General features: G+C 34.1%; 2 protein-coding genes and 1 non-coding gene across 3 annotated transcripts; 1 reads left to right on the plus strand and 2 right to left on the minus strand.

Moving 5' to 3' along the window:
• Positions 1 to 4,530: 4,530 nt before the first annotated feature.
• LOC146930333 (auxin-induced protein 15A-like) lies at positions 4,531 to 4,884 on the minus strand. The gene has a single exon (XM_085707533.1). The coding sequence runs from the start codon at positions 4,882 to 4,884 to the stop codon at positions 4,531 to 4,533; it is 354 nt and encodes a 117-aa protein (XP_085563659.1).
• Positions 4,885 to 17,820: 12,936 nt separating this feature from the next.
• Positions 17,821 to 17,927, plus strand: LOC146930334 (small nucleolar RNA R71). Its single transcript, XR_015009202.1, has one exon. It is a non-coding gene; the product is annotated as a small nucleolar RNA R71 (small nucleolar RNA).
• Positions 17,928 to 24,230: 6,303 nt separating this feature from the next.
• Positions 24,231 to 24,584, minus strand: LOC146930335 (auxin-responsive protein SAUR50-like). The gene has a single exon (XM_085707534.1). The coding sequence runs from the start codon at positions 24,582 to 24,584 to the stop codon at positions 24,231 to 24,233; it is 354 nt and encodes a 117-aa protein (XP_085563660.1).
• Between the last annotated feature and the right edge of the window lie 2,860 nt (positions 24,585 to 27,444).

Consider the following 27,444-nt stretch of genomic DNA (forward strand, 5'->3'; position numbering starts at 1 on the left):
TATGCAGAAGATTTGGATGATAGGAAAAGCACATCAGGTTATGTGTATAGACTTGGCTCTGGAGCTATATCTTGGAGTTGTAAAAAACAAGCTATAATTACACTCTCAACCACTGAAGCAGAGTTTATGGCAGCCTCTTCATGTGTTTGTCAAGGAATTTGGCTCCGAAAGATACTTCATCATCTCTGTCAAACTCGAAGAAGCTGCACCAAAATCTATTGTGACAATAGTTCATCTATTAAGCTGTCCAAGAATCCTATCTTGCTTGGAAGATGCAAACACATAGATGTCAGATTTCATTTTCTGAGGGATCTTACAAAAGATGGAACAATTGAGTTGGTGCATTGTTTTTCAGAAAATCAAATGGCTGACATCTTCACTAAACCTCTGAAGCTTGAAAGTTTCTGCAAGTTGAGGGCAAAGCTTGGGGTTTGTGAAATGAAGAAGACAGACTTTTAATCTTTGTAATTCTGTTCTTTGTTGTTTCTGATTGTTTTTAGTTTTGTTGTTATTCTGAGTTTTGCCTGTTGTATGCTCAGATTAGGGGAGTGTTTGTTATGTGTTGTTACTTGCACTCCAAGTTATGTACCTTTGCCTATATATAGGCTAACTCACAGTGGAATAATACAATGAGTATTTTGCAAACTCAACATATTGTTGTGTGTGCGCCTAAATGATTTGAATTTGTGTTTGTGACACTATCTAAGAATTTCCATACAAATTGATGTGAGATAACACATTTTAGCTTATTATGCTAACCCCACAACCACTCGTACTGCCCCCACAAATACCACGAAGCAGCTTTGGGGATAATATGATGACTAACAGTAAAACTATGTAATCATAACTACCCAAAAAGAAAATAAGAAACAAAACGGAAGAAGGAAAGATGAGTTTTAAACTGTAAAGAATGGAAGAATGTAAGGCTATTTATAGCCACACCACCATCTTAGGCTGTAACTATAGTTAATAGATAGATACATACATGTAAAATGATGAAATCGACCAATATGCATTAAACACACTACCAACCATCCAAATCTTATTGGTAATGCCACCGTTCATAGTTTGAATGTTTTTAGATTATATAATTCCAAAACAATTTATATTGGTTCATATTATATAATCTGAAACATGCACAAACTGTTGAAAAACTTGTGCATTAGGTGTTTGACACAATTAAGATTATGTAATCCGAACAAGTCATATACATTTCGTTGGTCCACATTGCACCGATAATTTCAACACTATTACGAAGTGGAATGTTTGGTTGATTTTCAACCCACACCACACAACCATGACCACTTATACAATATATATAAATGACCATTAAGCTAGCTGCAATCTATTACAACTAGGGGGCCTAATCTTTTTAGGGTCCATGTTGATGTCGCACTGTCTGACTTGAAGAATCACATTGACCAAATTAATGGTCGTTCAAACTACGGAGACACAAGAAGATGAACAATGTTAAGTATCATTGTCTGTCGATCAAGTCGGATGGAAGCATTCCAGTTTATCGATATGAAGTTCTGAAACGATGACGTGAGAGTCATGTTCTCTATATTTGGTCAATATAGTTTGAAGAGACCGATCGAGTTAGATCATTCCTTGTTGACATCTTTACATGGAACTCGATAAAGTTTGATTAGATCCAGAACTTCTGAAGAAATCAGGACTTGTATGGTTAGATCTGATGTAGAGTTTAGTTTGACTGATCCATGATTGTGTTAAATTATGTTGTTGTAACAATTGTTGTTGTTGTTTTATGTTGTTGCATTATGTCATTGAAAATTATGCTTCTGAAATCGTTGTGATTTAATGATAGATTTTTCTCTTCTCTATATTCTAATTTGTTGGGGATTATATAACCTTTTCGACTTATATAATCCAATCAGGGACAAAATAGTCAATTCAAAAGGCATGCGAGAGAATAGTAGGTGGAAATGGAAATTGCCCAAATATTATTTGCAGAGAATTCCCATTAAACAAAGCATATGATAAGCACCGATATCAAAATATAAACTAAATAGTAAATTTATCACAAAACTTACGGGAAACTTGATGCTTGATGACAAGCTAATTCCAATTAAAGTAGATATGGCTTACAGCAACAGGGAAATTTAGCACATGATCTGATTGAAGAAAAATTTGGTGAAATCATGAGAATTTTTTTGAAAAAAAAAATGATATATATTAACAAAAATGATTTACCCTGCATTAGGCGTGCAAAAGGGAAACCACACAAGAGTATTTACAGAAACTAGGGGCTAACCAAATCAAAACACCACCGAAGCAACAAAACAAAGAAAAGATTACAAGTGGACGCCCATACAATACAAAGGAGCGGTTGCTTCCACCAGTCATGATAGCTGTAAGTAAATGTTGTCTGTTTTGACTTTAACCATAAAAAAGATGTCAGTTGAACCTTTTCAATAAGGGCGGTGTCAATGCCATGTTTTTGAACACACATTCATTTCTTTCCTTCCAAAGAACCCAGATAGAGGTAAAACAAACGATTCTGAAAAACATATGTGTGAATCTAGGCAAACCCGCCATAGTAATAAATTGGTTGAAGTGTTGATGAAGATCACCAAACGAAACTGAAGAGATACCCAACCAAAGCCAAACATGAGACCAGAGGGATCCGAAGACGTCACAACCCAAAAATAAATGCGTTGCTGTTTCTCGACTCCCACATCCAGACACGCACACAACATCTTCATGAGAAAGGACATTCCGCCGCACCAAATTATCCTTGGTTGGAAGTCTGTTGCGAAGTAGGCGCCACATGAACACATACACCTTAGAAAGGGATATGCTTGTGCCAAAAGTCGACAACTTGGGAGCTACCCACCAACTCGCCTGATGTAGTAAGACTCTCCCCCCCGCACCGAATATCCATGAATTGGATCTAACAGCCACCTCCAAGTATCTTCAACATTTTCCTGTAAAACATTGGTATGAAGTAACACAGAACACTCCCTCACACTCTCCTCCTCCCACACCACCAAACGACGACACCACAACCTCTCCCACCCCTCAACCGCCCCTAAACCCCTCCCCATCTTCTCCATCGAACACTCCTTATCGACGGACAAATCAAAAAGGCGAGGAAATTTAAGTTTCAACGGAATTTCCCCAACCCAAATGTCATACCAGAAAGAAGTGCCCCTTCCGTTACCAACTACCCTACGAGTGTTATTATCAAGCCAGCTGCCTACTCCCTCTCCAACCCCTTCACGAATCCTACTCAAGGACGGCCACCAAGCCGAACAATGGCTACCACCCTCTTTCAACCGACCTCCCTCCTCGTCGTAACGAGCTTTCAAAACACGGTACCACAATCCCTCCTTATCAACCATCATCCTCCAACACCATTTACCCATTAAAGATAATTTAAAGGCTCCCACCCTCTTAATCCCTAGCCCTCCTTCCTCCTTTGGAGTACATATCGACTCCCAGTTTAATTTGACTTTAATAAAGACTACACTAACAAAATTACAGTGTCATCCTGAATTTATCAAACTCATGGTAATTTTAAACGTGTTCTTAACGCACATACTTGAGAAAAATTCAAAATTTCGAAAAGATTAGTTTTAAATACGAATATTATTATTATAAATTATTTTTAGCAAAGTTTTTCTTCAAATTATTTACTATAATTTTTTAGATTTGTTGTATTGTGAAAGATTTGTCTATTTTTATTAAATCCACACTAATCAATCAACATTGAGTATAACACAATGGGTCAAATTTCTAAGATGTCGAAACCTACACTACTAGAAAACAACTTTAAGGTTTAAATTCATTTTGTTCTCCTATTTATTCTCATTCACGGTTTTAAATACTCATTTCTATTTATCAAACCAAGGACCACAAGATTTGAGGGACAAGCTTTCAACCAAGGGACAACCCATGAAACGGGCCTATACTCAGTTGTTCTATTACCACATCAACATCTTCTTGTCGGGTCTGTATGTAACTAACAACCACATAAACACATAATGATCATGTCAGCTCCACATGTATCAAACTTATATGCAATCACTTCACTACCAAGTCGTGCAATTTGATAAAGAGAGGCAAGAGAAATCGCATTTTTTTTCTGAGGTTTGAACTTCGGACCTTGCATATATTATGCATTGTTTCTACAAACTGAGTTAAGCTTCTGAGAATAGAGAAATCACATATTTAAAAATAGGAAAATGTTTCTCTTAAGAAAATAAAAAATAAATATGAAAATGCTAACAAATGCCCTAGTATAGTTAATGAAATAAATTTAGTGTGAGTATTTTGAAACATGTGTATTCAAATTGTTAAAAGTGTTAAAAATAACATTAGTATGAACTTTCAAAATAAAAAGATCAAAACTACATTTAACTAGCAAGAGAAATTTAGTTAGCATTAAACTTAAAAATAAAAGCATCAAAACTGCATTTGACAAAAGAAATATTTAGAAATTTATATATTTCTCTATGTTTTATCACTAATTTTAATTTTTCTAATAATGTTGAGATACAATTTGCTTTAACTTGAAATATCCACTAGGTCGTCTATGGCTTCATCTTGCATTTTCTGCTCCAATATCATTTGAAATTCATTAGGTCGACAAGGAACAGTAATTGCACCATCTCCATTAAATCCATATTTTTCAGCTGCTTCTTCCAAAAGCCTCACAAATATTGGGTTTGTTAAACAACTCAATGGCACAACAAATCTCTTTGCTTCATCTTCATCCTTAGCAATCACAACAAAATGTCCTTTTTTCACATCTTTTGCAACATACCTTGATTTATTATCATTTCTTCTCATTAATAGGGTTTTTTGGAGTTTTTTGAAGACATTATTCTTGAGCTTCAAAATTCCACCTACAACAACCATTTTGATTTCTAGTTGTTTTGAAGATGTATATGTGTACAAGATAGATTTGTTTTTTGATGATTTGATCAATTTAATATGCTTTATATTTATAGTGTGCTTCTTCTTAACAAAGACACTAATAATTTCGGTACTATATAAAGTTAGAATGTGCCGAACATAAGTGAAATACTGAATTGCAGTTCATAATATAGCAATTCATGTATGTGTTTGGTACAGTGTTTTCGAACGAACATTTTTTTTTTGGTTGTACTTTAACATGAAAGCGAGAACACAACACAATTTTATTAATTCAACATGATTTTATAATCAATTTACAATAATATCATCATCGGATAAAATTTAGACATACATTGAATAAATCCTATAATATGATGACTACAGCTACTGCGAAAATATTAAGAAACAATTAAAGTTAAATCTGTACTATAAGGAGAAAAAGGAAGAAGCTTTGGGATAACACATTTTAGCTAATTATGCTAACCCCACAACACAACCACTTGTACTACCCCACAAATACCACGAAGCAGCATTAGGGATAATATGTTGACTAACAGTGAAACAATGTAATCATAACTGCCCCAAAAAGAAAATAAGAAACAAAACAAAAGAAGGAAAGATGAATTTTAGAATGTAAAGAATTGAAAAATGCAAGACTATTTATAGTCACACCACCATCAATGGTTGTAACTATAGTTAATAGATACGTGTAAAATTATCAAACCGACCAAAATGCATTAAACACACCGCTAGGCATATACATGATTTTTCTTTGGACGTTTTTAGATTATATAATTCCAAAACAATTTATATTGGTTTAGATTAAACTAGTATGGATACCCGTGCCAAGCACGGGCTAGAATTCAACCATACTTAAGTAAAAAAAATGTTGTATGTATTAAGTGTAAGTTACATTTCAACATTGAATAAAAGAGTGGAGGTTGGACAACATATAAGTTGGAAGACTCATATACTTAATACCTTAAATATTCGGTGAAAATGTAATATCATTCTCACTTGGATGATTGCTCTAGCTCCAATGGATCGATCCACACCACCGTGAGTTCCCCCATAAATTCCAATGGTCGTAACAAAACTCGGTTCGACTTTGTAGCGGAAGCGCGAGTGGGAGAGTTGTTATTGTGTCAAATGTGAGTAAAAGTTCAACATTTGAATTCAAGAGTAGATGTTGAGCAACATAATATATCTAATGTCTTAAGATTTAAGGTGAAGATGTGGTGTCAATATCACTTATGTGGTTTCTTTTAGTCTAAAGTGATGATTAAACTAAATGTATGATCCCCGGTAGTAAAAAAATTATGAACTATTTTTTTTAAGTTTTTAGATGTCATGTATTTCTTTCAAACATTAATTTTAAATGAAACATGTATTAAATTTGTATGAATAAAAGCTCTCGCCAATTTGAGATTTTGAATGAGTCGCTTATACACATTACTCATTTATCTTTTAATAATAATACTTAATAAGAATGTAAATTCTTCAACAAATGAGTTCCACAAATAACTATATTGTTATATTCCAACAACGCTTATTTATTTTAAAATAATTTATTTAATTAGATCTGTATAAAAGTGAAGAGAGTCGTTTCATAAACATTATTCTCTATTAGGCCCACCACTGTTTATTATGGTGTTAACCCTATGGCTTTAAAGGTAAAGGGGTCCTATAAATCTTAAATTAAGTCGGGAGGTTAGTAAAGTTTGACCATTAACTGTTCCACCTAGAATCAAACTCATGTTCTCCATAATAATTCGTCGTTGATGGAGCTAATTAACCACATGAACAAAATTTCTTGTTTTATTTATTTAATATTTTAATTTAACATCGTGGTGATTTTGTTTGAATCTACAACAATTAATAATCAACATTTATTTATCCTCTAAAAAAATTAACATTTATTTATTCAATATTGGTATTAGCATCTTCTTTCTATTTTCATAAACTCCTAAAACATACAACACTCATGACATTCATATTTAAAAATGGTTTTTATAATATATCATTTCCATTATTTTTTTGGAGAGAATATCCTTTCCATTTATATAAATTAGAGCAATTAGAAAAATATACTCATGAGATATTTTGTATTTTTTTCTCTCAAGTACTCCAGCGGTTAAATTCACACAATGAGGGGTATAAGTTTGAACATTGACACATGCATATCAATTTCAACGGAGCTTCCAACCGAGTTGCAATTATAGGACTGTAAAATTTATTTGAGCATTAATATGAATTATGAAATTAGAATTATTTGAAATATTTTTACTAAAAAAGCATTGATTGTAATGGGATTGAACTCAAGTGGTTAGTGAATTCCAAATTAATCAGGAAACCCGAGTTTTATTTTTCAGTAGAACAATCTTTCGATCAAACTCCGGTAAAAAATTAATTACTTCACAAATGTTTATAATTTAAATTTAATTTCAATTGAATACTGGTATTAATCATATTTATGTGGTTAAAGGTCACTGCATGAAATATATTAACAATATAAATATAAATTCCATATTAATAAAAAATGGGAATACAATCTTGGTTTAATTTCAAAGTAACTTTTTAAAAATTAGCAACAAATTTGCTTAATTTTTTTTTAGCAATTCTCATGGTCCAAGACAAAAAATTGTAAATTATAATAAGTGATGATGATGCTATGAATAAGAAACATCTATAATAAGCTGAAAAAATTTAATGTAGATAGTATAATATTTAAGGCTTTAGTAAAAAAATTAAGGCATTTTTTTTACCAAAGTTTAAGGCATTGTTGTATACTTAGAAATATTTTATCACAAATAAATTTTAGCATATGTGGTCATATCAATGAACAAAGTTCATTTGATTAAATGTCATAATATTTTCAAATGAAATTCAAGATGATAAAAACAACAATTGGGACAAAGACTATCACTGAAATGAATAGAAAAGACCGTGTTGGCTCTTTTTTTGGATTCGATTTATGTCCCTAATTTTTTATCGGGTTAGATTTACATCCCCTACTTTTTTTTTCTCCATAAATTTTATTTTTATCTTAAAAAAACTTGTTAGTGTAGATCCTTAAAATGTCAATTATTTTCTATTTTTAATTTGCAAAATGTCTTTTTTTAGGGAATTAGCAAAATGTCTTGAATAATATTTAAAATGAAAGACATAAGATTTTATTGATTATCATAGTTTAAAAGTTATATATTTAATTAAGAAAAAAGATATCGTATAAAACAAATGCTTTTTTAATGTCAAATGTTAGTAATTAGTTGTTAGATTTTTTTTCTTTCCCAAAACAAAATTAATTGTTTTCTTCTTCATCCAATTTTGTACCAAAAACCTATAACATCATGGAAAAACACATTTAAACGAAACCAATAAATACATTGAATTAGAAAATTGATATAACATTAAATGCTTGCATGATTTTGCATCTTTTGTAGAAAAATAAAAGAAAAAAATGTCATGTCCACATGCTATGTTATGGTTGAAAGTTGAGTGGAAAAACAAATATTTTGCTTGTTATACGAATTATATTTGTTGGAAAAAAATTATATTTAACTTATTGTTAAAAAATACGTGTATGATTGAAACCTTTCATGATTTTGTTAAATCTAATTGGTCAAAAATTAAGACAAAGGGTGCATGAATCCATTTGATTGGTTGAGAAATCAAACAATGATAATAATTTGATGGTTGTCATTGAAACATGTTTTTTTTTTGAGGAGGCAAAGTGCCATTGAAAGATATTAATAAGAAATCAAAAATTCATTTAGTTTTGTTATTATAAGACTTTTGCAACTTTCCACTTATAAATAAGGTAATTAATAAAAATATTAATGCAGTTTTAAAGCATATGTGATTATTAATTTTAATAATAGAATGAATGATGGATACAAAAATATGACGTTGAATAAAACATAATATTTTTTCATTTAAAAAACATAATAATTTCTAGAAAACTTGATAGACGTTTTCTAGAGAATTAGAGAACAAAAATGAAAGAAATATGAAATTGACATGCAAAATATACACAAAAATGGTGTATTAAAAAAAAAAAAAGAAATTGAATGATGAAAAAGGGACAAAACATTGAAAATCCGAGTAACTTCAAAACTCGATTGTCCCTAAATGTTAAAAATATTCTCTAGTACCTTTGCATTGATTGTTATTTCAAAAGGTGAATGATCGAAGGATTGAATTTTGTGCTTTGATTTCCGTAGGAATGCCTAACTCAAATTTTGTGTAGCCTACTTATCCAAATATATCCCACCTTTCACCTAAGCCCCGTTATAACCCTAAAGACCTCAAAAGTGTGTAATGATATTGACTTTGATTGATATCTAGAAACTTTTCAAGCGTATGGTAATATGTAGACCTGCATGTCGACTGGTAGAACCCTATTTCATATTGTTGCGTGGAGTTGTGAATTGGTGGATGCGAACAAGTCAAACTAGCTCATCTTTAGCTAGAAGGAGAATGAACTTTTGGGTACTATCGTTTTGTCAGGTAACTGTTATTTTACTGTCGTTTGTCACTGTTGCAAGCAAATTCCTTGAGGACAAGGAATGGTTTAAGTTTGGGGTTGTGATGACATCCTGTCATTACGTAATATTAGGGACTTATTGTGACATTTTGATAGAGTTCTCATGCAATTTATACTGTTCTGGAGTGCAAAAAGCTTAAAATTTGAAGTCTGTTCGAAGGAAATCGCGCCACGCCAATTTCAAGCCGTGCTGCGATTTTTGAAGCAAAAATACACACTTCCTGTAAAGGGGAAATCGCGGCACGCCAATTAACAAGGCGCGGCGCGATTTTGATGGGTCAGGCCCATGACTTCTATAAATACTGCACTCAATCTGAAGAACAAGGGTTACGATTTTGGAGAGCAAAGTGCGATTTTGAGACATCAGAGACGGCTAGAAGGGAGATTTCTTCAACCTTTTACCAATTCATGTATGTTTTAATTATTTCATTGATTATGCTATTTGTAAACTCGATTATGAGTAGCTAAATCTCTTAGAGATTAGATCCGAGATGAATCTTTGTAACCCTAATTGACACATGTTGCTGTGAAACTCTATTTTGTTTATGAATTCAATTCTAGTTTATTCAATTCAATTGTTCTTAATGCTTTTTATATCTTGATCACATATAACTTGATTTCGTGAGAACGAATGACCACTGACCATGGCTTTCGACTTAGACCTAATTGAATTGTTCTAATAAACAGGGTTAGTCTAGGAATAGATAATCGTTTGTTAGTGATAATAGGTTAACGTTCGGTAAAACCTTCAAGAATTATTATACCACCTAAGGAATTAGGGGCTGTAGTTTAAGAAGAGGGTCCTAACTCAAGGGATTGATTAGGGCTAATTTGTTAATCATCGTAAACTAGAAGAGGGTTCATAACAAATAGGTGCAGTAGACCAATTAGGGGAACTTAGAGGATTCGACGGATCTGATCTCATCTTTCTCTCATATTTTCTTAATCAAATCTAATTTCTTTTATTTGATTTCATAAAATCAAACCAAATCTTCTGCCTAGTGGCAAACTAAAAATAAACTTTACACATCCTAATTATATAACGAAATTGAATTATTGAAGTTAAAAACAGTCCTCGTGGGATCGATATTTTTACTACTTCGATAGTATTTGGTGCACTTGCCAAACGTCTATCAAGTTTTAAACATAATATTTTTTCAAAAGTGATAATTCTCTGGCAAGTGCACCAAATACTATCGAAGTAGTAAAAATATCGTTCCCACGAGGACTGTTTTTAACTTCAATAATTCAATTTCGTTATAAAAGTAGGATGTATAAAAGTTTATTTTGTTTTGCCACTAGGCAGTAGATTTGGTTTGATTTTAAGAAATCAAATAAAATAGTAAAGATTTGATTAAGAAAATAGGAGAGAGATGAGATCAGGTCTTCGAATCCTCTATGTTTCCCCTAATTGGTTACTGCACCTATTATTACTAATGATTCTCTAGTTTCACGATAGTTAACAAATTAGCCCTAATCAATCCCTTGAGTTAGGACCCTCTTTTTAAACTACAGCCCCTAATTCCTTAGGTGGTCTAATAATCATCAAAGGTTTAAGCACGTTAACCTAATATCACTAACAAACGATTATCCATTCCTAGACTAACCATGTTTATTAGAACAATTCAATTAGGTCTAAGTCGAAAGCTATGGTCAGTAGTCATTCGATCTCACAAAATCATGTTTATATTTGATCAGGATATAAAAAGCAGTAAGAACAATTGAATTGAATGAAAACTAGAATATCATTAATAAGTAATAGAGTTTCACAGCAACATATGATCAATTAGGGTTACATAGGTTCATCTCCGACCTAATCTCTAAGAGATTTAGCTACTCATAATTGAGTTTACAAATAGCATAATCAATGAAAGAATTAAAACATACATAAACTGGGTTAGAGATGATGAAATCCTCTCCGCTGCAGCCTTCTGGGTGTTAAAATCGCACTTTCGTTCTCCAAAATCGTAACCCTTGTTCTTCAGATTGAGTGCAGTATTTATAGAAGTCATGGGCCTGACCCATCAAAATCGCGCCGCGCCTTGTTAATTGGCGTGCCGCGATTTCCCCTTTACAGGAAGTGTGTATTTTTGCTTCAAAAATCGCAGCACGGCTTGAAATTGGCGTGGCGCGATTTCCTTCGAACAGACTTCAAATTTTAAGCTTTTTGCACTCCAGAACAGTATAAATTGCATGAGAACTCTATCAAAATGTCACAATAAGTCCCTAATATTACGTAATGACAGAATGTCATCACAACCCCAAACTTAAACCATTCCTTGTCCTCAAGGAATTTGCTTGCAACAGTGACAAACGACAGTAAAATAACAGTTACCTGACAAAACGATAGTACCCAAAAGTTCATTCTCCTTCTAGCTAAAGATGAGCTAGTTTGACTTGTTCGCATCCACCAATTCACAACTCCACGCAACAATATGAAATAGGGTTCTACCAGTCGACATGTAGGTCTACATATTACCATACGCTTGAAAAGTTTCTAAATATCAATCAAAGTCAATATCATTACACACTTTTGAGGTCTTTAGGGTTATAACGGGGCTTAGGTGAAAGGTGGGATATATTTGGATAAGTAGGCTACACAAAATTTGAGTTAGGCATTCCTACGGAAATTAAAGCACAAAATTCAATCCTTCGATCATTCACCTTTTGAAATAACAATCAATGCAAAGGTACTAGAGAATATTTTTAACATTTAGGGACAATCGAGTTTGAAGTTACTCGGATTTTCAATGTTTTGTCCCTTTTTCATCATTCAATTTCTTTTTTTTTTTTTTAATACACCATTTTTGTGTATATTTTGCATAACAATTTCATATTTCTTTTAATTTTTGTTCTCTTATTCTCTAGTACCCCCACCCCAAACTTAGTTGGTTGCAAATTCCAATAGCAACCCCAAACTTAATCTTTAGCAACATTCTACAATGCCTTAACTCAGAAAATACATTAAGGGACAAGTCCTAAAAGTCTCTAGGCTTGTAATGTAGTTTGTCACCGAACAAAAAGTTCTAATCCTACCGGCTCACAATTGGTTAAGAAAGGATAAATTCAACAAATTAAAACAGGGTAGGCTTCAAAAAGGCTCACAGGACCAAGCACTTTTGCCTCAGTGTGTAATTGACAAAGACCAATCAATAATAGAGAAACAATGCAAGTTCTAGAAATGTAGTTGCATGGAAAACTAATCTAAATATAAGTAAATTGAAAAACAAGATTTGGCAATGAACCTTATGGCTGAGATTTCTGGGAGTATGTGACTACCTAGCAACGCCGTACACTTCGCCTTTGAATCAAGTCACCCCTCCTTGAGAACTTTTGGAATACCGTTTCATCAAACAACTGTTACTAAACTGTAATAGGTCACATGAAACAAAACAAATTCATTAATAATAAACAAGTGCAGGAGCAATTACAATAGGGAAATAAGTTCAATGGACTTCGACATTAAAAAGAAGATAAAAAAAAACTGAATGTATTGAAAAACAAAGTAAATCTAGTGGGTTGCCTCCCACCCAGCGCTTCTTTATCGTCACTAGCTTGACTGCTAAGGATCCTCAAAGGTCCTTCCGAATGAGTGCCACCCTTCCTTTAGGTAGGTCGCCACCTAGGTATGGTTTAACTCTTTGTCCATTTACTTTGAAACTTCGATCTCCTTCAGGTGTCACTAGTTCAACAGCTCCATATGGTGACACACTTTTGACCAAGAATGGTCCGGACCATTTTGACTTGAGCTTCCCAGGAAACAGCTTCAACCTGGAATTATACAACAAAACTAGTTGTCCACAGTTAATATCCCTAGGCACTAAGTTTTTGTCATGATACCTTTTTGTCCTGGCTTTATAGATGAGTGCATTTTCATACGCTCTAAGCCTCATCTCCTCAAGTTCATTAAGTTTCAAAATTCTTTTCTTACCAGCGGCTACTTGATCAAAATTTAAGGCCTTAATGGCCCAATAAGCTTTATGTTCTAGCTCGACTGGAAGATGACATGCCTTCCCATATACTAACTGATAGGGTGAGAACCCAAGATGGGTCTTAAAGGCTGTCCTATATGCCCACAGTGCGTCATCTAACTTCCTGGACCAATCTTTCCTATTTGACGCAACTGTCTTCTCCAGAATCTGTTTCAGCTGTCGGTTTGAAACCTCTGCTTGACCACTAGTTTGTGGGTGATAGGGAGTTGCAACTTTGTGCTTAATGTTATACTTTTTGAGCACATTTTCAAGAAAATTATTGCAAAAATGCTTCCCCCCATCACTGATCAATACTCTAGGGGTTCCAAACCTAGTGAAAATATTCTTTTGAAGGAAATTGACAACCGTTTTGGCATCATTAGCAACACATGGTATCGCTTCAACCCACTTTGTGACATAATCAACACAGACTAGAATATGGAGATAAGAGTAAGAGGAAGGGAATGGTCCCATAAAATCAATACCCCAACAATCAAATGGTTCAACTTCAATGATTCCTTTTAGGGGCATTTCATTCCTCTTTGATATGTTACCTGTCCTTTGGCATCTGTCACATCTTGTGACAAAGTCGTGGCAATCTTTGAAAAGGGTGGGCCACCAGAATCCACTTTGCAAAATTTTTGCAGCTGTTCTTTCACCACTGTGGTGGCCTCCATAAGCTGAGCTATGGCAGTGCCACATGATACTATGTGCTTCCTCACCTGCAACACAACGTCTAATCAAACCGTCAGTACCTACCTTAAACAGATAAGGGTCATCCCACAAGTAGTGGTTCGCATCTTTGAAGAACTTTTTCCTCTGAGGATAGGTCATATCATCAGGAACTATGTTACCGGCCTTAAAGTTTGCCATGTCAGCAAACCAAGGTCTTTCTCCAATAGCAAACAGCTGTTCATCAGGGAACTCGGCCTTGATGGCCTTCTCCTTCTTTGTTACCTCATCATTTTCCAGCCTTGAGAGGTGGTCAGCTACCACGTTCTCGACTCCCTTCTTGTCACGAATTTCAAGATCAAATTCTTGCAATAATAGGATCCACCTCAACAGTCGAGGCTTTGAATCCCCTTTAGTTAAGAGATATTTGAGAGCTGCATGATCTGTAAAAACAATGACTTTGGAGCCTATTAGATAAGAACGAAATTTTTCCAATGCGAAGATTACAGCAAGCAATTCCTTTTCAGTTGTGGAATAGTTAACTTGATTTTCATTTAAAACCTTGCTTGCATAGTAAATTGCATGGAAAAATTTGTTCTTGCGTTGGCCTAGGACTGCACCAACAGCATAATCACTTGCATCACACATAAGTTCAAAAGGTAAATCCCAATTGGGTGCAATGATTATTGGTGCAGTCACCAACTTGTTTTTAATCAAAGAAAAAGCATTTAGACATTCCGAATCAAAATTAAACTCGTTTTCTTTGACCAAGAGGTTACAGAGGGGTTTGGAAATTTTAGAAAAGTCTTTTATGAACCGCCGATAGAACCCGGCATGCCCCAAGAAACTCCTCACTCCTTTAACATTGATTGGTGGAGGAAGTTTCTCTATAACCTCTATCTTAGCTTGGTCCACCTCAATGCCTTTAGCACTTATTTTATGTCCCAAAACTATACCTTCAGTTACCATAAAATGACATTTTTCCCAATTCAAAACAAGGTTAGTTTCGGTGCATCTTTTAAGTACAGCATTTAAATGGAACAAGCATTGATCAAAAGACTTACCAAAAACAGAAAAGTCGTCCATAAATACCTCAATGTTCTTCTCTATCATATCAGAGAAGATGGAAAGCATGCACCTTTGAAAGGTTGCCGGCGCATTACACAGCCCAAAGGGCATCCTTCGATAAGCAAACACACCGAATGGACAAGTGCAGGCAGTCTTTTCTTGATCTTCCGGAGCCACTGCAATTTGATTATACCCTGAATACCCATCCAAGAAGCAATAAAAGGCTTGGCCAGCCAATCTCTCAATCATTTGATCCATGAATGGTAATGGAAAGTGGTCTTTCCTTGTTGCGGTATTCAACCTCCGGTAGTCTATACACATTCTCCAACCAGTGACGGTGCGGGTAGGTATCAATTCATTTTTTTCATTTGCTACCACCGTCATTCCTCCTTTCTTGGGTACCACATGAACTGGACTTACCCATGAGCTATCTGAGATAGGATAGATCATACCTGCATCTAATAACTTCAGCACCTCTTTCTTTACCACTTCCTTCATGGTTGGGTTAAGTCTCCTTTGAGGTTGAACCACCGGTTTGTATTCAGCCTCCATGTGTATTTTATGCATACAATAAGCTGGACTAATACCCTTTAAATCAGAAATGTTCCACCCCAAAGCTCCTTGATTGTCTCTTAACACCCTCATTAATTTTTCTTCTTCCAAGGGTGTCAAGGTATTGCTGATGATTACTGGTTTAGAGGCATCCTTAGTGAGAAAAACATATTTCAAGTGAGAAGGGAGTTCTTTTAATTCTGGATTTTTCTCTCCTTCTCCACTCAAAATAGGAACATCTATGGAGTGCTTACCCATTAATTCTTCTATTTTTACCGGACCAACTCTTGCTTGCTTGCTGCTAGTTGCTTCACACAATCACTTACTTCAAGATCTTCATCATCTTCACCTTTTGCTATAGAATTCACAATTGCACGTTCAAGAGGGTGTGTTGGTTGATGTTCACAAGAGTCATCTTTAACTATTTCTTCAACAATGTCAATCCGGTAACACTTGGGATTTTCATCTTTGTGCTTCATGGCCTCAAATATATTAAACACTACTTGCTCCTTATGGAATCTCAACATTAGCTCTCCTTTCTCAATATCAATCAAAGCACGGCCAGTCGCAAGGAATGGTCTTCCTAGAATGAGTGGCATATCTTCATCTTCAGCCATATCTAAGATCACAAAATCTGCTGGAAATACCAAGTCATTAACCTTGACTAGCACATCTTCAAGTATACCGAAAGGATAAGAGATTGACCGATCAGCTAAAGTAATGGTCATTCTTGTTGGTTTAGGTTCCCCACACTTAAGCTTCTTCATCATTGAAAGTGGCATCAGATTTATACTTGCTCCCAAATCACATAAAGCTCTTCCAATGTCTACCGGTCCAATTGAACAAGGGATAGTAAAAGCACCAGGATCCTTCAGCTTAGGTGGCAGCTTCTTTTGAAGAATAGCACTACAATTTTCAGAAAGTGCTATGTTCTCATCATCCTTAGGCTTCCTTCGTTTAGTCAACAAGTCTTTCATGAACTTAGCATACAACGGCATTTGATCAAGAGCTTCACCGAAAGGAATATTCACCTGAAGTTGTGAGAAAAGTTGCATGAACTTCTTGAATTGGCCTTCATCCTTTTCTTTCTTCTTCGAAAGGTGAGGGTATGGAAGCTTCACATATGATGGAATAACCTGTGGTTTGTCTCCATCTTTCAAAATCTGACTCTTCGTCTTCCTCAAGATTGAATCTTCATCAATTAACTTCTCACTTTTTTCTCCCTCTATTTTTTTCTTCCTTTCGTTTTCAACTTTTCCATGATCATTTTCTTTTTCAACTACACCCTCATCATTTTTTTCAACTACATCATTCTCCTCTACCTCAACTACATCATCAACCTTCTTTGGAGCTTTTGGAACTAAAGGTGTCAAAACCTTTTTGCTCCTCAATTCAATAGCATTACAAGACTCATTCTTAGGGTTATCTTTAGTGTTACCTGAGAATCCGCCTTTGTTTTGTTCAGCCAACTGCTTAGCTAATTGCCCCAGTTGAGTTTCAAGCATCTTCCTAGAAGCTTCATTGTTCTTTCTTTCAGCTTCTTGACTCTTCTTCATCTCTTCAAAGTTGCCTTGAGTCATCTTCATGAAGTTCATCATAGTCTCCTCAAGAGCTGATGGCTTCCTTTGTTGTTGTTGAGGAGGAGTGAGCATCTGAGAGTTCAAAGCATTGTTATTTGAGTAGCTTAGATTTGGATGCTTATTAATGCCTGAATTGTAGTATTGATTCTGCCTTTGATATCCTCCCATGAAGTTAGCTTCTTCACTTGATCCTTCCGGAACACATTCACCGTTGGGATGTTCTTCACCACATAAGTCACACTTGATTGCTGCTACTTGTTGTTGCTTTTGAGCCAAAGTGAAGCCTTGAAACTCCTTAGTTAGAGCTTCGATCTGTTTGTTCATTGCTGCTTGGTTGGCAAGGATAGCAGTTTGTTCACTTACCCCAAACACTCCTCTTTCCTTCTTCTTAGCTTCAGCACGATACTCATTTCCAGCCATGTTTTCTATCAAAGCTTGGACTTCATGATCAGTTTTGCTCTTGAGACTACCTCCCGCGGAAGCATCTAAGAACATTCGAGTGTTTGGTGTTACCCCCTCAGTGAAGATTTGGAGGTATTGCTTCTCGGTGAACTCATGATTAGGGCATCTCTTGAGAAGCAAATTGAATCGCTCCCAAGCATCATACAATGATTCACCTTCTCCTTGCTTGAAGTTAGAGATCTCCATCTTCTTGTCCCAATACTTAGACATAGGGAAGTATTTCTCCAAGAACTTCAGCTCTAACTCTTCCCATGTTTGGACAGTCCCGTTTGGAATTGTTAGCAACCAATCTTTTGCTCTTCCCGTCAAGGTGAAAGGAAATAGCCTTAGCTTCTTTTGTGCTTCAGTCACGGTGGCTGGTTGCACACAAAACTCACAGGTTTCAGCAAAACGGCTCAAGTGTTCATGAGGACTCATAGCTTCAGTCCCATCGAATTGCTTGTCCCTCAAACCATTGAGGACAGTTGTCTTGATGTCGAACGCTACGGGGTTAGCTGGTTGAAAAGTGTGGGTCAGTTGACCGCGATGAGTGGCTAACCCGTAGTCTCCAAGCTTAGGTCTTGGTGGTACAACTCCTTCTCCTTCCATCGTTGCAGATTTAGGAGAAGAGATTGTTTCAGATTCACTTGAGAGTTGCTCCGGTACTTGTTCTCGAACACCCGGTGGAACGGATTGAGCTAACCTTTGCGATCGGACAGCTTTCCGAAGTGCTCTAGCAGTTCTTTCAATCTCCGGATCGTACTCTAAGTCGTCAGAGCTCTGTTTACCTCGCATAAACAGCAAAATACCTTAGTAGCACTGCACAACGCAAAGTAATCAAGTGAATATGAAAACAGAAAAATAAAAATTAAAAAACAGAAAATTAAATTGCAAAAACCCTAAATTATAACGTAATTGCCTTGTTGAAATAATTCAACAGTCCCCGGCAACGGCGCCAAAAACTTGATAATTCTCTGGCAAGTGCACCAAATACTATCGAAGTAGTAAAAATATCGTTCCCACGAGGACTGTTTTTAACTTCAATAATTCAATTTCGTTATAAAAGTAGGATGTATAAAAGTTTATTTTGTTTTGCCACTAGGCAGTAGATTTGGTTTGATTTTAAGAAATCAAATAAAATAGTAAAGATTTGATTAAGAAAATAGGAGAGAGATGAGATCAGGTCTTCGAATCCTCTATGTTTCCCCTAATTGGTTACTGCACCTATTATTACTAATGATTCTCTAGTTTCACGATAGTTAACAAATTAGCCCTAATCAATCCCTTGAGTTAGGACCCTCTTTTTAAACTACAGCCCCTAATTCCTTAGGTGGTCTAATAATCATCAAAGGTTTAAGCACGTTAACCTAATATCACTAACAAACGATTATCCATTCCTAGACTAACCATGTTTATTAGAACAATTCAATTAGGTCTAAGTCGAAAGCTATGGTCAGTAGTCATTCGATCTCACAAAATCATGTTTATATTTGATCAGGATATAAAAAGCAGTAAGAACAATTGAATTGAATGAAAACTAGAATATCATTAATAAGTAATAGAGTTTCACAGCAACATATGATCAATTAGGGTTACATAGGTTCATCTCCGACCTAATCTCTAAGAGATTTAGCTACTCATAATTGAGTTTACAAATAGCATAATCAATGAAAGAATTAAAACATACATAAACTGGGTTAGAGATGATGAAATCCTCTCCGCTGCAGCCTTCTGGGTGTTAAAATCGCACTTTCGTTCTCCAAAATCGTAACCCTTGTTCTTCAGATTGAGTGCAGTATTTATAGAAGTCATGGGCCTGACCCATCAAAATCGCGCCGCGCCTTGTTAATTGGCGTGCCGCGATTTCCCCTTTACAGGAAGTGTGTATTTTTGCTTCAAAAATCGCAGCACGGCTTGAAATTGGCGTGGCGCGATTTCCTTCGAACAGACTTCAAATTTTAAGCTTTTTGCACTCCAGAACAGTATAAATTGCATGAGAACTCTATCAAAATGTCACAATAAGTCCCTAATATTACGTAATGACAGAATGTCATCATTGAATAAAACATAATATTTTTTCATTTAAAAAACATAATAATTTAATAATCTTTAATTAGGATATTAATTTTAAAAATAGTATAAACTCATTTAAATATTTAATTAGGATGAAGGAAATAAAATATAAATGATTGTAAGGTTTACTATTTTTTTGAAAATGCACTTAAAATTTTAGGGTAGCACCTTGCTCCCTTTTAGTTAAAGAAAAAGGAACTTTTTGACTCAAAAAACAAAAATCAAAGGTGCCATAAAATCGATTTTCTAATATGTATTTCTTATTTTTTCACTCCAAAGTTATCGATTCAATCAATTTTTTGAAAATAGGATGTATTTCTTCTTGTCTATTGACTGGTTTCCATCTCAAGCATAAAGTAGCAAAAAAAAAAAAAATCAAAAACCAAAATAACATATAAAAGAGCAAGATATTAAAAGTAAAATAACAACATAAGAAACATAAGAAAAATTAAACAAAATAGAATAGATAGATAAAAAAATTGTGAGTATTGAGGGATTAAAATAAAACAAAAGGGGGATGAAAGTGATTATATTTGAACGTGGTAATAGAAATCCTTCGTATATATTCTAATTTATATGTGATCCATTTCTTCTTTTCTCTTGATTGGCTTCCACGTCCAAAATAAAGATCCGAACAAAAACAATGAACATATAAACACCAAAAGAAAATTGAAAAGAGAATATGAATAAGAAACATCAACCAAAGAAATCACATAAAAAGGAACATAACAATAAGAAATGTTAAATAAACAATAAAACAATAAAAAATAAAAAAATAAAACAAAAAGATAATGAGTTGAAAGCCGTGATTTTTTATGGGAGGAAGAGGTAGATGAAAATAATAAAAAATCAAATTGTCTATATATAGGGGGAAAATCATATCATGATCAATTTTGATTGGTTGGTGAAAAATAAGTGAGTCATGATTCAATTTTGATTGGCTAATAGAAAATGAATGAGTCAAGATCCATTTTGATTGGTTGATGGAAAAACATTCAGTGAAATGGGATGTATGAAGATGCCACGTGTACTTTTGCTCAAAGAAGTAAGCTTTTGTATTATATAAAGATAATCCGAAATATGTACAAATTGTTGAAAAACTTCTATATGTTTGACACAATTCAAATTATGTAATCCAAATCAGGCATATACATGATTTTACTTTGGTCTACATTGCATTGATAATTTCAACACTGCTATGAATTGGAATATTTGGTTGATGTTCAATCCACACCACAAAACCATGACGACATATAAAATATATAAATGAACATTAAGCTAGTTGCAATGTACTAGAACTAGGGGGACCTAATCTGTTTAGGATATGTGTTGATGTCGCACTGCCTGACTCGAAGGATCACGTGGATCAAATTAATGGTTGGCTCAACCACGGAGGCACAAGAAGGTGGACAATGTTAAGTATCACTGTCTGTCGATCGACTCAGATGGAAGCATTTCGGTTTACCCATATGAAGCTTCAGAACGATGACATGAGAGTCATGTTCTCTATATTTGGTCAATATAGTTCGAAGAGCCCGATCGAGTTAGACCATTCCTTGTTGATATGTTTTCATGGCATTCAAGAAGGTTTGATTAGATCCAGAACCTCTGAAGAAATCAGGACTTGCATGGTTAGATCTGATGAATAGTTTAGTTTGACTGATCCATGATTGTGTTTAAGTATGTTGTTGCAACTGTTGTTGTTGTTGTTGTTGTTGTTGCTGCTGCTGCTGCATTAAGTCGTTGAGATTATGTTTCTGAAATTGTTGTGATTTAATGATAGATTTTTCTTTTTCTTTTTTGGTACAAAAAGAGGGCAAAGCTCAAGAGAAAAGAAACTACGAAATTAACTGACATTCCTAGGCATGCAAGCCCCGAAAATATCATCAAACATGAGCTTTTGAAGTTCATTAGGTGGAGTCTCCAAAAGAATCAAATTCAAATGATTCACAGAAATGCTAAAATTAGCAAGCCAATCAGCACTTCTCTTTACTTCGCGCCAAGTATGTTTGATTTGCACATGTCAATCCATTCTTAGTAGCTTCCTGATACGATGAACTAAAATAGGGATATTCCCATTAAACTTGAACTTGTCAGAAATCATGTCGATCAATAGCTTCGAATCACTTTCCACTATAAGATGATCAAAATGCTCCCTCCAAGCCAACTCTATACCCAAATACAACTCCCACATCTCAGCATGTAAGGCATCACAAGCTCCAATCTTTTTAGTGTAGCCTTTAATCCTTTTACCATCTGCATCACGAAAAATACTACCACAACTGAAAATATGACCCAAATCCTTGCAGGCACCGTCGCTATTGAGCTTGATCCAACCTTCCTGAGGTCGTTTCCATCCTATGTAGATAGACTCCTTTACCTTAGGCCCTCTATGAAGGTGCTCCAAGTTGTAGCTTTCAATATCTCTAACGAATCTCTGGATTAATATATTTGGATTGTTCGGCCTTTGGAAATCAGCTTCAAAGATAGTTTTGTTCCTCCATTTCCACAAATACCAGAACATAGTCATGAAGGTGATCTGCCATCTAGATGTGCTCGTCCCAACCATTTTCCTCTTAAGGTTATTGAAAAACCAATCCCTACAGTTAAAGGAAAATAAGTTAGTTATAAAATCGGAGCGAACAATATGAAGCCATACCTGAGTTACATGAATGCAGTCACGAAGCACATGAAGGACAATTTCATCACCATTCCCACAACATGGGAAAGTAGGAGAAATCCCAACACCCCATTTACTTCTTCGCAAATTAGTAAGGATTCGCCCATGAATAGCCAACCAAATAAAAGTTTGAATGTGATGTGGGCCCTACCACTTCCAAAGAATCTTCCCGTCACCCTCCACCTAAACTATTTACCTGATTAAAACCTGTGTGTTGTAAAATTTCCTCGCAATGTTGAGTATCAACATTTTTGGAAAAATACACATGTGTTTTATTCCTATTAATCTTTTGACCAGAAGCTTGAGAAAAAGTATCAAGACAGTGCAAGACACAATAAGCCTGTTCAATAGAAGCTTCAGCAAAAAGAAGAAGATCATCAATAAAAAGTAAATGAGTGATTTGAGGACCATACCTGCATGCACGCATAGGAAGCCAGTAATTAGCTTCTACCTGATCAGCTATCATGTGAGACAATTTATCCATACAAATAACAAAAAGATAAGGGGAAAGAGGGTCCCCTTGCCTAATTCCTTTAGAAGGATAAAATGTATCAGTTTTTCATCGTTCCACATTATTTTGTACAACGGAGAAGAAATGCAATGATGAATGATTCGAAAAAGTATCAAATTTTTCTATTTTCTATATTCTAATGCGTTGTGAGAAGAGTAAGGTGGAAATGGAAATTGTCCAAATATTATTTGCAGAGAATTCCCATTAAACAAAGCATAAGATAGGAACCGATGTCAAAATATAAACAAAATAGTAAATTTATCACGAAACTTACGGGAAACTTGATGACAAGCCAATTCCAATTAAAGTAGACATGGCTTACAGTTACTGGGAAATTTTGTACATGATTGGATTGAAGAAAAATTATAGTAAATTATTTACTATAATTTTTTAGATTTGATGTATTGTGAAAGATTTGTTGTTTTTATTAAATCCACACTACTCAATCAACATTGAGTATATCACAATGGGTCAAATTTCCAAGATGTCGAGATCACACTACTAGAAAACAACTTTTAAGGTTTAAATTCATTTTGTTATTCTATTTCCTCTCATTCATAGTTTTAAATACTCATTTCTATTTATCAAACCAAGGACCACAAGATTTGAGAGACAAACTTTCAACCAAGGGACAACCCATGAAACGGGCCTATACTCAGTTGTTCTATTACCACATCAACATCTTCTTGTCTGTATCATGTGTACCTAACAACCATTTAAACACATAATGATCATGTCAGTTCCACATGTATCTAACTTATATGTCATCACTTCACTACCAAGTCGTGCAATTTGATAAAGAGAGGCAAGAGAAATCACATTTTTTTTGCTGGGGTTTGAACTTCGGACCTTGCATATATTATGTATTGTTTTTACAAACCGAGTTAAGCTCACGAGGACAGAGAAATCACATATTTAAAAATTGAAAAATGTTTCTCTTAAAAAAATAAAAAATAAATATGAAAATGCTAACAAATGCCCTAGTATACTAGTTAATGAAATAAATTTAGTGTGAATATTTTGAAACATGTGTATTCAAATTGTTAAAAGTGTTAAAAAATAACATTAGTATGAACTTTCAAAATAAAAAGATCAAAACTGCATTTAACTAGCAAGAGAAATTTAGTTAGCATTAAACTTAAAAATAAAAGCATCAAAACTGCATTTGACAAAAGAAATATTTAGAAATTTATATATTTCTCTATGTTTTATCACTGATTTTAATTTTTCTAATAATGTTGAGTTACAATTTGCTTTAACTTGAAATATCCACTAGGTCGTCTATGGCTTCATCTTGCATTTTCTGCTCCAATAACATCTGAAATTCATTAGGGCGACAAGGAACTGTAATTGCACCATCTCCATTAAATCCATACTTTTCAGCTGCTTGTTCTAATAGCCTCACAAATATTGGGTTTGTTAAACAACTCAATGGCACAACAAATCTCTTTGCTTCATCTTCATCCTTAGCAATCACAACAAAATGTCCTTTTTTCACATCTTTTGCAACATACCTTGATTTATTATCATTTCTTCCCATTAATAGGGTTTTTTGGAGCTTTTTGAAGATATTATTCTTGAGCTTCAAAATTCCACCTACAACAACCATTTTGATTTCAAGTTGTTTTTAAGATGTTTATGAGTACAAGATAGATTTGTTTTATGATGATTTGATCAATTTAATATGCTTAATATTTATAGTGTGCTTCTTAACAAAGACACAAATAATTTGGCCCCATATCAAATTAGAACATACCGAACATAAGTGAAAGCGAAATATAGCAATTCATGTATGTGATCGGTGCAGTGTTTTCGAACGAACATTTTATTTTCTTGACTCAATTTTTTGAAGGAACTTGCAATTTAGCATGAAACGTATTTTGAATGTGTTTGACTGTGTCATGTCTTGTCATGCCTGTTTTCAAATTATTGATGAAGCTGTTAATAAATCTTTTGCTAATTTTTTAATGCACATTTTTTTTTAGGAATTTTTTTAATGTATATGGTAGTTAATTGCTAACTAGTGTATTCATTTATTGGATTATATATGATCTCATTCATTAGATTTAAATTCTCACTTTTTTAAATATAAAAAAGTTTATGTGAGTTGAGCTTGATAGCTCGCCAAAGTCAATGTAATCTCAAAGTTTAAAGAGTGTTGAACTACTAACAAGCTAAGGTTTGATATTAGTAGTTGAAGTTGAACTTACACATTTACGAGATATGAGCCAACTTCTTCCTAAATTAACCAACCATCCACGGTTGGTCGATTTAAATGATTGCTCTTTCTTGCTTTTCCCTTGTTATTTTTAACTAAAAACAACACTTGAAATTGTTGTGAATTCAAACCCTTGTACAAAAGCAACAAGACAATGCATGCAGTAAATAACAATGATAATCAACAACCAAACAATCCAAGCAACAATAATCAACCAATAGCAAATCTAGTAACATAAATGTATAAAAAAATCCACAATCAAATCAAAGAACAAATATAAACAGTGTAGAGGAACTAATACACCAAAATTGTTTACCCAATTTGACTCAAATTAACTACCGTTTGGAGGAGAGCGTAACTATGCAATCCACTGTATGAATGAGTCTTTAAAAGAGATATATAGAAGTTACAAGAAATTAATATAAAAAATAAACCAATCCAGTTAGGTTGGTCTGGTGGTATTGGTTTGCGACGTTAAAGTATGCTTCTCTCAAAATTTCAACGGGAATTTCTCTAAACAAGACAAAAGAGAGCTTGAATTCATCCTCTAATAAAATCTCCTTATCCAAGGTGTTATGAATATATGTTTCTCAACCCTAGTTTTCCACTCAAAAGCTCTCAACCCTTAATTCTAAGTTTCCTAAAAGTTTCCTCTTTCGATGATGTTGTTGCTCATCCAAAAACCACACAAGAATCACTAAACACAAGAGCATATTCTTCTCTTTGTATTCCCTCTTTGTTTGCCTCTTGTTCTTGAAACCTAGTCACACTCCCAAAAGACCCAAACCCTTAGCCTTTAAGTTTCCTAAGGATTCCCTCTTTCCGGTAGTATCAAAAAGTTTCCTAAGGATTCCCTCTTTTTGGTGGTATCAAAAAGTGAGATATAAAATTCTATTTATAAGCAATTTATAAATAGGTTAAGTGAGTTTATTAGATTAGGATTTTAATAGATAAATCTTATTTAAAAAATCTTGTAGGTTTTAAAAGACTTTGTAAATTTTTAATGACTTTTATGATTTTAAAAGACTATGAAAATTTACAATTTGTATTTTCAAAGATTTATATCAAGAGATTTTAAAGGAAATGACTTTATATCATGAGATTTTAAATTACCTCGGTTTTTGGGTCAATGTTTCACCACAAATATTTTCTAAATGTACTTATTTTAATTGCTAATGTTAAGTAGAATTATTTTTAGTTAAAAGAAAAGAAAGACATAAAAAAAAAAGACTGATTTGGTTCCGTATTCATCTAATCTATTAACTCTGACTATTATTAAAAAAAATAAAAAATCTGACTTGTAGCATCACTCATTAATGTGCAGCTACTAGTGTACGAACCCGTGCAACGCACGGCTGGAATATCCTGTTAATTTTTATTTAAGTTCGAAAACGTGAGCAGACCAAATATATTCGGTTAAGAATAGATATTATCACTCAGCAACAGCAGCAATAATACAAAAACCACCAAAGCACACATACATAATATTAACCATCAAGGGGAAATCCACAGAGAAGAATACAATCTCTTTTTCTGTACTCTGTTGTGCTAAAGATGCATTGATAAAGAGCACATCCTTTCACATTATGTTTTTACTTTCTCTCTTGTTTGGTTTCAATGTCAATAACTAATGGTTGCGTCAAAAATTGTCACACAAATAGTTGTTCAAGCAACACACCTCATTTGAATAATCTCATAATTAATTTATGTAGAAAATCTTATTAATAGGGGTATTCAAAACTGAACCAATCTAAAAGAAAAACCGCAAACCGAACCAATTCAAAGTAAAACCGCAAAAAACCGCATTTGATGCAGATGTATTCGAATCTCATTTTTTTCCTCAACCACATGGTTTGGTTCAGTTTGCGGTTTTGATTTTACCGACCGAACCAAACCAAACCAAACCGCAATATAAGAAAAACACTAATTAAATATATATCATCTAAACAAACACTCATAGAAATTCAATGAAAACTTTAATAAAATGATATATTTTTTTCTCTTGTTAAGTTTCTTCTTTGCTTTTTACATAAAAAATGTATTTATGTGTTACTTGAACTCTTAGAGAATGATTATGATTACTTTTTGCCCACGTTTTAATTTGGTATATGTAGTTGAGAACATTTCTAGATGGAAATAAAATTATAATGTTGGATGAAATCTAAAACATTGCAGAAAATATGTTGCATTTTAGCTTTTTAATTTGATTTTAACGTTGAAAAAAAATGATTGTCTAAAAAAACCGCACTAA

The sequence above is a fragment of the Medicago sativa genome, chromosome 4, assembly GCF_051527215.1.
Source record: "Medicago sativa cultivar Bolivia chromosome 4, Bolivia_mono, whole genome shotgun sequence".
NCBI lineage: Eukaryota > Viridiplantae > Streptophyta > Magnoliopsida > Fabales > Fabaceae > Medicago > Medicago sativa.

Coding starts and splice junctions, on each gene's coding strand:
- LOC146930333 (XM_085707533.1), bottom strand. CDS start 4,884: ATGGTTGTTGTAGGTGGAATTTTGAAGCTCAAGAATAATGTCTTCAAA.
- LOC146930335 (XM_085707534.1), bottom strand. CDS start 24,584: ATGGTTGTTGTAGGTGGAATTTTGAAGCTCAAGAATAATATCTTCAAA.